Below are 14,898 nucleotides of genomic sequence, written 5' to 3' on the forward strand. Positions count from 1 at the left end.
ACTGTGACCTCTGACCTGTGGATAGAATTTTTTTAAAAAATGCTGTACTATTTCCTCACAGAGGCAGAGAGATTTGTCCTGTGGTCTGAAAATGAAAATGAAAGCCCTCAGGTGAAAGCAACAGCTTTGGTGAGTGATATGATTTTAAACATTAGCCTATGCATGCATTTACCCAAATAATTGGTTGCTGTTGGTTTTCTGTGAGATTATTTTTATGCTGTACTTTGATCTGAAATAGAATTATGATTGGGACTTGGAGCAGGCAAAACTAAAAGATTGCTCATGAATCATGTTTTATATCAAGGGTTGCTATTACTGGGCCACAGCCTATTAGAAACCAGACTGAGAGGAAATCCCAAGGGCACATTTTCACTTGTACATGAAGCTCCATTTGCACAAGTAGAGGACACATGTGCCGCTCATAGAAATGGAGCTGTATGTGCCCACATGCACCCGCCACTCACACACACCTACACATATGCTGGACAGACTAGAAAGGTTGGTGCAGATCTTCAAACACTCAAACACAAACACTCAATTAACTCCTGGTTTCACTTGGCAAAAGACTCCCAGATACAACTTGACTGGTCAGTTGGGTTGAGATAGGCCGCTATAGATAAATATTATTATAAATACAACAGGTCCGCCTGGTGCACCAGTTGCGGCCCTATCTGGACCGGGACTCATTGCTCATTGCTCACAGTCACTCATGCCCTCATCACCTCGAGGTTCGACTACTGTAATGCTCTCTACATGGGGCTACCTTTGAAAAGTGTTCGGAAACTTCAGATCATGCAGAATGCAGCTGCGAGAGCAGTCATGGGCCTACCCAGGTATGCCCATGTTTCACCATCACTCCGCAGTCTGCATTGGCTGCCGATCAGTTTCCGGTCACAATTCAAAGTGTTGGTTATGACCTTTAAAGCCCTTCATGGCACTGGACCAGAATATCTCCGAGACCGCCTTCTGCCGCACGAATCCCAGCGACCGATTAGGTCCCACAGAGTGGGCCTCCTCCGGGTCCCGTCAACTAAACAATGTCGGTTGGCGGGCCCCAGGGGGAGAGCCTTCTCTGTGGCGGCCCTGACCCTCTGGAACCAACTCCCCCCGGAGATCAGAACTGCCCCTACTCTTCCTGCCTTCCGTAAACTCCTCAAAACCCACCTTTGCCGTCAGGCATGGGGAAACTAAACATCTTCCCCTGGGCACGTTGAATTTATATATGGTATGCTTGTGTGTGTGTATGTTAGTATAGGGGTTTTTCTTAAATTTATAATATTTTAATTAATTGGATTATGTATTGGATTGTCTTTTCACTTGTTGTGAGCCGCCCCGAGTTTTCGGAGAGGGGCGGCATACAAATCCAAATAATAAATAAATAAAATAAATTAGCTTTGAAGACAAAAACAAAGACTTAAACACAACTATTGGCTGGTCTTTTGATGATCTTGGTAGTTTTTATAGTTCAATTAGTCTTCTACTATGGTGTTCTATTTCTGACTAAGATCCTTCTAAAGTTATGAATCTGCTTTGATATTTTTCTTGTTTAAATTAAGTCATTTTAGTGGTGATTCGATTACTTGATTCTATTTTTAACTATTTATTTTTCACATTTTTTTTACTCTCCTACCCCCTTCAGGGAGAAATGCTTAGTGGTGTACAATAAAATGTTAAAATATATAAAACAGCATATAAGATTTTTTTTTAATGTAGAATTTAAAAAGATGATTTAACCCTGTAAAAAAATTAGTTTAAAAAGCAAAAGAGGGCTCTTAGGGGTTCAACCAGCCCCACAGTTATGAGTTCCTCTGGACTGCCCATTCAAGGCTACAGAACCATGTTTTACTCCTTTTTGGAAGGCCAGAAGTATGAGGTCTTGCGGCTGTCTCACCTCTGGGGGAAGGGTATTATATATGGCAGGGACAATGACTCTCTTTCTTGACCCCATCAGTTGGAATTCTTTAATTAACAGATCTGCAACATACTTCCCCTTCCTGACTGGGTGGGATAACCCAAGGTAATGGAACAATTTTATTGTTAAAATTACTATTTTAACATAGGAGCTGCGTCATACAATGTCTTACGTTATTATCCTCATTGGGTCTTACTTAAATGCCCCCTGTGCCCTGATTTCCTGTATTTTGTATATCTCTATTAACAACAAAACAAAAAAAAATGTTACTGTAGTGTAGATAGTGTAAGGACTCCTCAGCTGTCCAGAAATTGCTAAACAGTGAATGACTGAGAAAATCAACTTTTCGTTTTCTCCATCATTCACAGTGCTGTCTGGTTATATTAAGAGTTGGAGATCAACTACATCTTCCCTCATCTTACTGTATATTTATCCCTGAGAGAAGCTTACACCAAACTTGGTGATAACCAAATCTTGAAGTTCCTAAGGCAAAAAAAAATTGTCCATGAATAATCTTGGAATGCTAGTCAGAAGATGACTGGTATCTTTACACTGCATTCCAGCAGACTAATAAGATTACCAAGTCCCTCTGCTCTTCTTAAAAGGTCGTTGAGTTTTTCCATAAAGGCAGTTGACAAAAGGAAAGATTTCAGTTGCTTAGCTATTCAATCCCCATGCATATTTAAATTTTGGGCATGTCATTCTTAAGCTTCTAGCAATAGTCCAGCTTCCATTTTTGGAAGCTTGCATGAGCTGAAGTACAAAGAAGAAAGGATTAAATATTTTTAATTGTTTAATAACTTCATCCGTTTTGCCTTCTCAGTTTGGATGTATATTAATTTATATTTGGGGCATTGGTTCTTGCCAATACTCAATCTGATTTCAGGAAACTAAACTAACTTTATTTGTGTGTTTACTGATCTTTCAATTCCAGTAAAGAAATCAAATCTGTTTCTGTGAAAGATCAGAAGAAACGGGAAAGATACAGATAAAACATTCTTATATATAGATGCCATGTGATTATTTCCTGCATTCCAACATATTTCCTCTATTCCAAATGCTTTATACATATGTAAGACACATGCTTTAGTCTAGTCGTCTTCAATCTGGTATTCAGCAGTTCTTGGGATTGCAACTACTTAAAATCCCTGTCAGCAATAGGGGCCCATGGTCTCAAAACATGTGGAAGATATTAAGTTGGTAAAACTGCTGCAATCCATCCATTTTACAGGACTGGCAGTTTAGTTTTTTGAATTAAGGGCAGACACTCTCTCCAGTCATTGATCTTCAAATTTTATAAAATTCAGAGTCCTGTAAAAGTTAGTATAATCATTAGGCATAATTTTAGCAGTCATAAACTGTATGAATGCTAGATTAGATAAATTCATATTTTAAAAATGCGTGTTTCCATGAAGGTTTCAACAGGCTCATTAGCAAAGAAAGCAAAAGGAATATTATTATTATTATTATTATTATTATTATTATTATTATTTATTGGATTTGTATGCCACCCCTCTCCGCAGACTTGGGGCGGCTAACAACAGTGGTAAAACAACATGAACAATCCAATTAATAAAAACAACTAAAAAACCCTTATTATTAAAAAAAAACAAAAAAACAAACATACACACAAACATACCATGCATAACTTGTAATAGCCTAGGGGGAAAAGATAACTTAACTCCCCCATGCCTGGCGACAAAGGTGGGTCTTAAGTAATTTGCGAAAGACAAGGAAGGTGGGGGCCGTTCTAATCTCTGGGGGGAGTTGGTTCCAGAGGGCCGGGACTGCCACAGAGAAGGCTCTTCCCCTGGGGCCCGCCAAACGACATTGTTTGGTCGACGGGACCCAGAGAAGGCCAACTCTGTGGGACCTTATCGGCCGCTGGGATTCGTGCGGTAGAAGGCGGTTCCGGATGTATTCTGGCCCAATGCCAAGTAGGGCTTTAAAGGTCATTACCAACACTTTGAATTGTGACCGGAAACCGATCGGCAGCCAGTGCAGGCCGCGGAGTGTTGCAGAAACGTGGGCAAATCTAGGAAGCCCCACGATGGCTCTCGCGGCCGCATTCTGCACGATCTGAAGTTTCCGAACACTTTCCGAACATTTATTTTTGTTCCTATAAAACCTACTTCTCACTAAAAACACGGAAATTGATATTTCATACAGTATTATCAATCAACCTTACAGCCCCTTGCCTATTTATTTTGTCATTGCCCAAATAAATAAATAATCATAAGGTAGAGTAGAGATTTAAACAACTAAAGGTCCAGGGCTAAATGCAATTTTTTGAACAGCTGTGCTGTTGCCTGAAGCAATTCAATATCCTCAAACTGTTGCACATCCCTAATATCAAATACATGACTGGGGAGTCATTGTGTTAACCACATCACATTTTAATTATGTTTAAATGTTACCAAAGCAACATCAGATCTGCATTGTTTATGTCTGGAAAGCAATGTTCATTAAGGTCTCCAAAATATCAAAGTTGTATTACATTCTGCATAAGCAAACTGATGTTAAGATTTGAGGTTTTAAAAACACAATAGCCTAAACCTTATGATTATAAGTACAAAATATATTAAAAATTGTAATGTATAGAAATCTTTATTTTCACCAGTAAAGTGTGCTTGCTTTTTAAGAAGCTGAGTACAAGCTCTTTAAAGAATCCTGGTGACACAGTGGTCAGAATGCACTATTGCAGGCTAACTCTGCCTACAGCATACAGTTTGATCCTGGTTATGGAATGATATTTAAGTTCAAGTGCTATTCATGGGATGGGATGGGATGGAATAGCTTTATTTGGCTAAGTGTGATTACACACACACGAAATTTGTCTCTGGTGCATAAGATTTAGTGTAGGTGCCAAGCAACAGAGTAATAATCATAATAATCATAAGGTAGTAGAAAAGATGAGGAGGTTAATAATTCTTGCTATTGCTAAAGCACTCTGAAGTGAGAACAGGAGATTGCTGGAGGAGAAGCTAATTGCTGAGTTAAGGGGAAACAGGACTAAATGAAAACTGGAACTTATTCCATAAGGCTGACTTTGTTTGCTTAGAACATTATTTTTCTATTTTCTCTGTGTGACTGTGGGAGCGTACCTGGAGAGGTGAGATGTGTCTAGTGGGGAAGGTAGGGGGGAATGAAAATGTCTAACTCCAATCACCGTCAGGAGACATCAGGAACACTAATAGTTCAAGCCTCACCAGGGAATTGTCAGTCATATCTATTGTGTGATATTGAAGGCTGATAAGGCGGCTTAACATGTGCCCTCCAGCATGGTTTCTTAAGATAGGCAAGGTCTTTCTGTCATCTACACTGGAATACCCACTCCCGAAATCCTTAAATTCAAATAGATTTATTTCAAAGATAAAATGTAATGTAAAAAGATTTGTAACAGCACCACTCCCTCAATCAAACAGACAGGTCTTCATGAAAAAAGTATTTGAATTCATGCTAGGGGCCAAGACTTAAACACTGAAAAATGAGAAGGGGTTTTTTTCCCTCTTTTTAAAATTTTTTATTGATGCATTGTGACAGAGGCATCCAGCTCCCTGTCTTTTTTCTGAATAGCCTTTGGTGAAAGAGTTTTCACTCAGTTCATGCACTCTAGCATGCTACAGTGAAAATGTTCAAGTATGTATTTTTGATTGAAATTTTACACACTGATCATGTTATAGCTAAAGAGGACATGCTATAAACCATAGCTGAGTTAACCGTTCACAGCTGTTGCTTGAAATTCTCTGTTAATGCCCAGCGGATTTTTGTCCTTTAAAAATTAGTAAGTGAAATATGATTGTATTTTATACTGTATGTTGGCTTTCCCATAAGACAGTACTATTATACAAAAGACTACTAAATATCATAACTCCTTTTTTTAATTGAATGTAAGAATGTAGGTTTCTTCCTTTCAAAAATAGGCTGCAGTCCTGTGTGTAATTTTGTGAATGTAAGTTCCATTGACTCAGCAGGATATTTATTTATTTATTTATTCATTCATTCATTATTTATTCATTCATTCATTCATTCATTCATTGTTTGTTTATTTATTTATTTATTTATTCATTCATTCATTCATTCATTTATTTATCTATTTGATTTATATCCCGCCCCTCTCTGAAGACTTTAGTCATGTAAAGTAGGGGAGGGTTCTAAATTAATTCGCTGGCGGTTTGCTTCCTCCCGTGTTGCAGGGCATGGCCACATCCATGCTTAGCCCAAACGCGCATGCACAGTGGTAAAATAATCCAAAAAAATTCCCACCCACCCCCAAAAGCTGAAAACAAGATGGTGATGCATGCACAGTGCCCGAAACTCAGCTTCTAGCCATGTGCAGAAGAAAAAGATCCCGGGGAAAAAAATTTAATCCAGAAAAAAAAAATTCCCCAAATTCTTTTTAAGATGGCGCTGCTCACAGACAGGCACCAACCAAACTGGTTCTATGATGTCATCATGACGTCACCAGTGGGTTGCTACCAGTTCGGGCTAACAGTTCCGAACTGGGGGGAACCTACCTCTGATGTAAAGTATTGAACCTCTTCCGACAATGAAAATGTATCATTTATCTAAGCTGAACTATGCCACATCATATGTGCAGTGTGTATTATTTTGTATTCTACATTCAGTATAGCCTATTATAATACTGCATTAAAGTACTGCATTGAGCACACAGAGTAATTATTGGTCAGTCTTTTTTTCTGAGCAATTTTATGAAGGAGCTAGAGTGGCGATAAAATTTGGAGATCCTAATTTTCATACAACTAAGCCAAAATATAATTTGCTCAGCCATAATTGATCAAACCATGGCAGAACGTGATGGCTAGTGAAAACTGAAGCCTCAGTTTTGTTCCGTCAGATAACTAGCTCTGTGAAGCTATTTGGCGGTAGAAATATCTGTACTGGTCTTTTAAGCCAGTGATTTTCAACCTTTCTTGAGCCGCGGCACATTTTTTACATTTACGAAACCCTGGGGCACATTGAGCGGGGGGGGGGGGCTAAAAAAAGTTTGGACAAAAAAATTCTCTCTCTCTCGTCCTCCCTTTCGCTCTATTTCTCTCTCCCTCCCTCTTTCTCTCCCTTCATCTTTCTTTCTCTCTCTCTCTATCCCTCTTTCTTTCTCTTCTTTCCTTCCTCTCTTTTTTGCTCTCTTTCTCCCTCCCTACCTCCCTTTATGTCTTTTTCTCTCTCTCCTTCCCTCCCTCTTTTTCTCTCTTGCTTTCTTTCTCTTTCTTTCTCTCTCTCTTTCTCTCTCTCTTGCTTTCTTTCTCTCTCTTTTGTTCTCTTTCTCTCTTGCTTGCTCGCTCTTTCTCTCTCTTGCTTTCTTTCTCTCTTTCTCTCTCTGAGCTTCGCAGCACACCAGACCATGTCTCACGGCACACTAGTGTGCTGCGGCACACTGGTTGAAAAACACTGTTTTAAGCTACATGATCAAATAACCATATAATGTTTTCTTCCAAACCCTTATAGTATCAACTCCACCTTTCTGCCCAATTGCTTTTAGTTCAATCATTATATGTATTCAAATTACTATTATGCATAGCAAAAGGAAACATGTTTCATCAACTGATATCTACAAATGATCAACTACCAAATTATTTTTCCCAGATAGATACCAGTAACATCATTGTTATTGCTCTGGTACTTCGCATGGCACAGATAACAATGTTTATTCCCCGATGTTCTCTATCTATAACACTCAATCACAAACGTATTTAAATGTCTATTTCATTTTTTTCCCTCAGGGTCATGGGATCCTAATTTCTAGTATTAATGGGGTCAAATTATTTTAGTTTTGTTGTTATTGTCGTAGGGAAGATACTTCTACTTTCAGGTACCTTTGGTTGACTTTTTTCAACCCTCAGCCTTAATAACTTTTGTTTTTGAGACAGTTGTTATTACTGTATACCACTTTGGTATTCCAAAAGAATTCTAAAACATTTGTGAAGGGATGGGAGTTGCTCCAGTATGTATCATTTTGTTCTTGCTTATACTGAAGTTCATTTGCCATTTTTGTAAATCATCCATGTAATATGGATGGCAGATGGAATTCAGTATACAGTATAATTGAGTTCAAAACCATGTAGGAGACTATAGAGAAAACCCACAGGATAGAAGAGCTGCCTTTGACTTAATCACTAAAGAAGAAACATGAATGTTTTAGCTTAACAAACTATCAGCAACAGAGGAAAGGGGCCAGTCCCTGGTCACCCCTATTATTATAAATACCAGCTGCTCTTTTGCCTCCAGTAGCTTCTATAGGGACCAGCTGCCCAACGGAGGCTCATGGCAAAAAAGGACACCACCTGTTCACCCATTTCGAAAAGGGCTGTTTCTTTTTCTTTAAAGTTTGGGGACACAAAGATTTGTAGTAAGCGGAATTGTTATTATCCTTACTTATTCATAGGAGGCAGAGACAAGCAACATAAAAGTGGACATAGGCAAGTTGTATGATTAAAAGCCCTTCGTTACATTCTGTATCACTTCCTAGTTGTACTATTTTGGCCTGCAAGTAGAAGATACTGTAGTGTGTGTGTATGTTCCCCTCTTTATTTATATATATATATTAATCCATACACATGAAAATAAATACACCAGAAGAAATGAAAGTCTAGAGGTTTTAATGATCTGCTAATTATTATTTTTTATTTTATTTTATTCTTTGTCCAATATACAGTACATATGAAAGAGAATAGACATTAAGTAATGTATATAAAGATAGGAAGTAAAGAAGAAGAGAAGTAGATAGGAAGAGAATATATATAAAGGAGAGAATATATAAGATAAAAGGGATAAGGAAAGACAGTTGGACAGGGGACGATAGGCACATCAGTGCACTTATGTACGCCCCTTACTGGCCTCTTAGGAACCTGGAGAGGTCAATCGTGGAGAGTCTTAGGGAGAAATGTTGGGGGTTAGGGGTTGACACTATTGAGTCCGGTAATGAGTTCCATGCTTCGACAATTCGATTGTTAAAGTCATATTTTTAACAGTCAAGTTTGCAGCGATTAATATTAAGTTTGAATCTGTTGCGTGCTCTTGTGTTGTTGTGTTGTTGCTGTTGAAGCTGAAGTAGTCTTGTGGGTTTAGGGATTAAAAAGGAAGATTTTTCTTAAAAAGGACAAGTGGTCACTGGAAAAATGTGAAATCCTTTATCAATAGTCTAGAACAGGTGATTATTCTTTGTAATATTGCTACTCTATGCATATTCTTTTTCACTAAACCTAGCAGGATTACCCTTAAGACAGCACAGTAAATATTATTGATGGCAAGTAAAAATTCCCTATCTGTATAAAACGCAAAAATTTCTGCAGAACCTAGAACCTATAGAATTATTTTGTTCTTTCTCTATTACCATATCTACAGTCTGCCTCTTTATACAGTATATTACTGCATTATAATGTAAATGTGAATTGTGAACTTCACATTTTCTATAGCTCTACTGTGTGACAGGTTCATTAGAATTTCATGGAACACACAAAGAATGAATGACTAATATATTTCTGCAAATCCTAGTGTTCCTTTTTGCAAATCCCCAGCTGAGAACTATTTCAGAAGAAAATGCAAAAAGGAGGGGGAACTTCCATTTTCCATTGCATTCCTTGAGAAATAAAGTTTTAAAAAATAGTTTATTAATATAGTTGTTTTACTGGATCAGTCAGGTTCAGATATATGAAGAAGTTCACAGTATACCGTAATATAAATATGATGAGCTTGCATGCTCCTTGGATTCAAAAACAGCTGGCATTTTTACATATGGAATTTTACTAACTGATATATAGCTGTATTATTCTATAACTTTCATTAATGGGCTAATCATAAAAGAAGTATGTTAACTATAGTAACCAGCCCTGTGTTTGCATATGATCCCCTGAGATTTAACACCGGGTGGCCTGTAATGAAGATTTGATTATTACACTTTTGGCTAGATACCTTTAAGTTACCGTTTATGAAAGATATACAGTTGTCGGGTTTCTAAAATGGCAGCTATTTTGAATTTGAAAGACTCCAGAAAACTTAATATCTTATTAAACAGACATTCGGATAAAAGTTGTCTCCATGCACACTAATTAATGTTTGCACCAGGCATATCATGTAAACAGGGTCTGTATCATATTTCTATCAAATGTCTGGTAATAAGTCTGGATTAGAAGCAGTTGATCCAAAGGGCAAATCTGTCAAAGCTCTGGCTAGTAAAATTTATTAAGAAGAGGGTTAAATTAGGAAAAGCAATAGGAAGCTCTAATCTAAATCTCAATGATGTTATGAGCCGCTCCGAGTCTACAGAGAGGGGCAGCATACAAATCTAATTAATAATAATAATAATAATAATAATAATTATTATTATTATTATTATTATTATTATTATTATTATTATTATTATTATAATAAAAGCAGGTTTCTGGTTTGTGCCACTAGTTTGCTCAATGTTGCTTCATATATCAATAGGGTACCTAAGGCCAAGCCTTCTTTGCTTTTGGCAAGTCATAGCTTATTCAATAAACCATGACTAAATGAGTCATGATTTGACATAATCAGTCGGAAAGCAGTCAAAGCATTTCAGTGTTTGCCTTCTAACTTGGGGATACATGTTCTTCGTATATGAATCTGTAGTAAAGAGATTGTCAATAATATGCTCTCCTTCAGTAATAGATAGTATTAGCTTTGCTACTGTATTTCTGATATACTGTATTTCACTTGACTGAATCCCTCTCAAATCATTCAACTTGCATTAATTTAAGGCTAGTTGAAGCAGTCTTTTACTTGTGTTTTACCCACTTTAGTATCTGAAAGCAGGAGGTATGATACTAACAGGTGCTTCAGGCCACTTTGTTGCACTATTGCTGTTATTTTAAAATGTGAGTTACAGTACAGGCAACGTACAGGTTGTGTTCATATGTAACACTTTATTTCCTTGGTGGTTTATTAATAGTTTCCCATCTAATTAGTATTAATTGGATGCATTTTAAGTATAGGAAATAGGAAAATTGGAACACCCAAGTGTTATGCTGTATGCACCAAAAATAGCCTTATCCATATTTAGATTCATCGAAAGAGAAGTCACTCTATTAAATTTGCAACGGTTAAGAAGCTCCCTTTTAATATCCATCTATGTAATTAGGCTGCTGTTCCTGGTTTTAAAAAATAGTACTATTCTATAACATGCAAAGATTTCTTACAGTTAGCTTCAGTTCCCCTGACCTCCTTGACCCATCCATAGTTTTTTGGCAACAATATAAAAGTACTTTGCATTGCTCCCATCTGGATTGTTCTTTTTTAAATTCTCAGTCTACTCTATTGCACTAGCTTTCCTTGGATGTCTAAGCAGGCCTGATCTTGTTTAACTTTCAAATGCAGAAAAGGATAGCCAGATGCTGCCACAGATGGAGGCATTGCATTAACAAAAATCATGTCACACTTGTCATCTATAAACTTCAGTGAGTGGGTTTAAAAATAAGGAGTACAAAAGTCCAAACGCAATCTATTGTGATATTTTATTGCAATCTTCTGCAATAAAAGGATAAGAATCCCTTTGATCAATGATGGGAAGCAATAACTTAAAATTTCCAACCCAGACTTTTCCATTTTAAGAGATAACACATAAATGTTTAGGATAGGCTAAATGCAATTAAGCATGAAATGAAAGCTTTTGTAATGTGTTCATTTTAACAACCCAGAAGAATCCCATTACTAGAGGACATGTAAAACCCAACTCAGAATTATCACTTGCAGAAGTACCCATTGAGGAATGGTAATGTCTCAATATAGCTTACAAAATAAAATTGTCTGTGAACTAAAATATTTTGAGAACAGTTAGGAAAATTGTTTTGGTATGAACAGATTCACATGAGTCACTTCAATCCATGTGCAATAAAGAGTAAAAAAGGAGTTAATGACTTGGAAGAAGGACTTGAAAAGATTGAATCAACTTCTTGTCATTTTGTCTGAGTATTTTTATGGTCAGAATGCTCTTCACTATCATGTTTTCATTTTTTACCCCCATAGAAAATAATGACAGTTTTACAATTGTCTCTTCCCACTCCCAGAAATGTTTGTTACACAAATTCTTCTCTTCTGACTCAATACTGCTTATACCAAACTAGGATAAAGACTAAATATGTCTATCAGTCAGATGTTCACAATGACACCCACACAGAGTTACTGTCTTCAAGGCTTGCTTTTCTATCCAAAGAATTTGGCTGGAGGGTAGGAAGCTTTTTCCTCCTCTCATTTTAAAGTATTTCCAGATTGATCAAGATCATTGTTTTAAGGAAGCTAAGTTTTTAATTGATCAAACTTGCATTATTGTTATTATATATTTTAACTACATTAATATCCACATTATGGCCTCCAGAAAAGTGTTAGAAAAGTGTAATGAATAGATACATTCATTGCAGTGGTATTCATTTATTTCAATGTTTCTTAAACTTGCCAATTTTAAGATGTCTAAACTTCAAATCTCAGAATTCTTAATTTAAGAAGTTCACATTTGAACCTTGCATCAAACTTATTTTTACAAGATAGATTCAGGATTAGGCTTTACTTTCAGCTTTAACAGTTGTCTGCAATGTTAGTAATACAGTTCAACCTTAGAAAATTGTTGTAACCCAAAGTTACAAACATAATCGATTATAGAAATATATTCCTCTAGAATTGTAGTGGTAATACTAGTAGCAAGTGCTATTCAACAATGATCTTTTAATATACCTCCCTTCCTTGCCTTCTCCCTGGAAAAATGATCCTTCTTCTGATTCTGAAACAATATTTTCCATTCTGGCAGCTTCCAGATGTGTTGGGATTATGGCTCCCAGAACTGATAATAGATATGTGAGGCAGGATGTCCATCACACACAATCTATTGGGAAGTTCTCCTAGCAAGAGCTCTTACAATCAAAACAGATTCACTCTGATATGCCTAAATTCAGTTCTGGTTCTTTCTCAGCTCCCATTCATTTCAGTTGCATCAATTAATTAAATAAATAAATTGATTTGAATTGTTCATGTTCAACAGCAAAATATTCTGGGCTGGCACAACAGTGATGTTCAGGAATAGCCTTCCAATCTGGTGATCTTAGATGGGTTAGTCTACAACTGCAGTAACAACTGAGCTGGCAATGTATGAACTTTACACATTCCTTGTAATAGCTGTGGAGAAACCAATTAAAAATAAAGTTGTTGTTGTTGTTATTATTATTAATATTATTATGAATTAGATTTGTATGCCACCCTTCTCTGAAGATTCGGGGCGGCTCACAGAATACAAAAAACAGCACGACAACAAATCTAATTAATTAAAATTACTACTAAAATCCCACATATATTTTAATCAGTCAGCCAACTCATTCACAACCACACATTACATCTCATAGACAGGGGACTCGTGCAGTATACAGGTCCTCAATGGAAGGCAGGTTGGCAGCAATTGTTTTTTCTGCAGCTCTATAACTGTCCAAACCAGACAGTTACAGAGGTGCAGATGACAGACTCAATGATTCCTCTGTAGAACTGTATCACCAACTGTATCAGTTGGGCAGTTTGAGTTTCCCGAGTTGGCAGAAGCTATATCTATATCATCTATCATTATCTGTAATCTAGGTATTGTCTATTTGTCATCATCATTTATCTATCTCTATCCCTTATTATCTATCCAGGGGTGGGCTACTGCCTGGACGGAGGGGAACACAGTGGGGTAGCGAAAATGGAGCTCCACCCTTGAGCACCCAATTTGCACTAAAAATGTTAAAGAAAATGCAGGGCGTCCTGCATAAGCCAGACCCACAGTGTGGTAGTAAAAAATTTGGTAGCCCTTCACTATATCTGTCATTATCTATCTATCTATCTATCTATCTATCTATCTATCTATCTATCTATCTATCTATCTATCTATCTATCATTATTTCGCCTCAAAAGCCAAAACTTAAATAACAAAGTTATAGCTGAATGGCCTACATAATTTAGCTTTTTCCAAGCTGGAGATTTCCAAAGGCTTTGAAATGCAACTTTCATCATCCTCTGCCAGGGTAAGCTGGTGTGCTCAGAAGGCTGGGAATGATGGGATTTCCCCACATTTCTTGTGGGCAGAAGGTGGGCCCATGTGTTTCCCTGAAAATACCTCCCAATATTTATTAGGTGACCTCTTCCTCTCTCTCTCTCTTCCCAGAAGAAAGAAGCGCGCGCTATTTTAACAATCCCCCTCAGCTAAATCCCATCGAGTCAATGGAGCTAGGATGAAACCCGGGCCACGAGGGGCTCTTTTTTTGTTGCCCAACTAGGGCGGGCGAAGCAGCTCTTAGCGCCACTGGAATGGATGTTGAGATAACCCGAAGAGGCAGCTTTAAAAACAAAAAACCTCCCGCCCCCTTTTGAAACGCGTCCTGCCGGGCGGCGACAGGGACGCGGACAGTAAAAGCGGCGCCCCGTCCCTCCTCTCCGCTCTTTTTTTATTTTGCGTTCAGCCGGCAACAGAGGCGCGAGCGGGAAAAAGAGCCGAGGAACGGCGGCAACGCTACAAAGCGAGCGAGCCGAAAAGGGAGGGGGGAGGAGAAAAGCCCGAAAAAAGAGCTTTCCAAGCCGGCTTTGGCGCGGCGCGTGAACCCGACCCGCCGCCTCCTCCTTTCCCCCCACAGACGGGGGTGGGCGGGAGAGTGAACTGCCGCGCTGCACCACCACTTTCCCCAAAACAGATTTCCAGACTTGGAAGCAGCCCGCCACGAAGGAGGAGGAAGAGGAGGAAGCGAAGGCGAGCGCCGGCTGCTGCTCCTGCTGCTGTTTCGCGCTCTCCGCCCCCTTCCCGCGCCTTGACGCAGAGAGCGGGCGAGCGGACGAGAGCGGAGAAAGGAACCGCGCCGTCCGGTAGAGAACCCCAAAGGGAAAAGCGGGAGAACGGCGGCGGCGGCTGAGGAACCAGAGGCGGAGACTTAGGTAGCTAATCTTCTTCCCCTCCTCACACACCCCACCCACCCACCCTTCCTTTACTCCAACCTTGG

General features: G+C 38.4%; 1 protein-coding gene across 5 annotated transcripts in view; it reads left to right on the forward strand.

Annotated features, from left to right (window-relative positions):
• PALM2AKAP2 (PALM2 and AKAP2 fusion) overlaps positions 1-14,898 on the forward strand; it is a 348,527-nt gene that overhangs the window by 220,647 nt on the left and 112,982 nt on the right. For 4 of the 5 annotated variants that reach the window (XM_070742416.1, XM_070742413.1, XM_070742415.1 and 1 more), the window contains one exon: positions 62-129. In XM_070742416.1, coding sequence (XP_070598517.1) covers positions 62-129 — 68 coding nt within the window. Of the gene's footprint in view, positions 1-61; positions 130-14,316; positions 14,834-14,898 lie in introns of those variants that run through there. The other variant, XM_070742419.1, reaches the window with a different exon arrangement.

The sequence above is a fragment of the Erythrolamprus reginae genome, chromosome 2 (assembly GCF_031021105.1).
Source record: "Erythrolamprus reginae isolate rEryReg1 chromosome 2, rEryReg1.hap1, whole genome shotgun sequence".
NCBI classification, from domain to species: domain Eukaryota; kingdom Metazoa; phylum Chordata; class Lepidosauria; order Squamata; family Dipsadidae; genus Erythrolamprus; species Erythrolamprus reginae.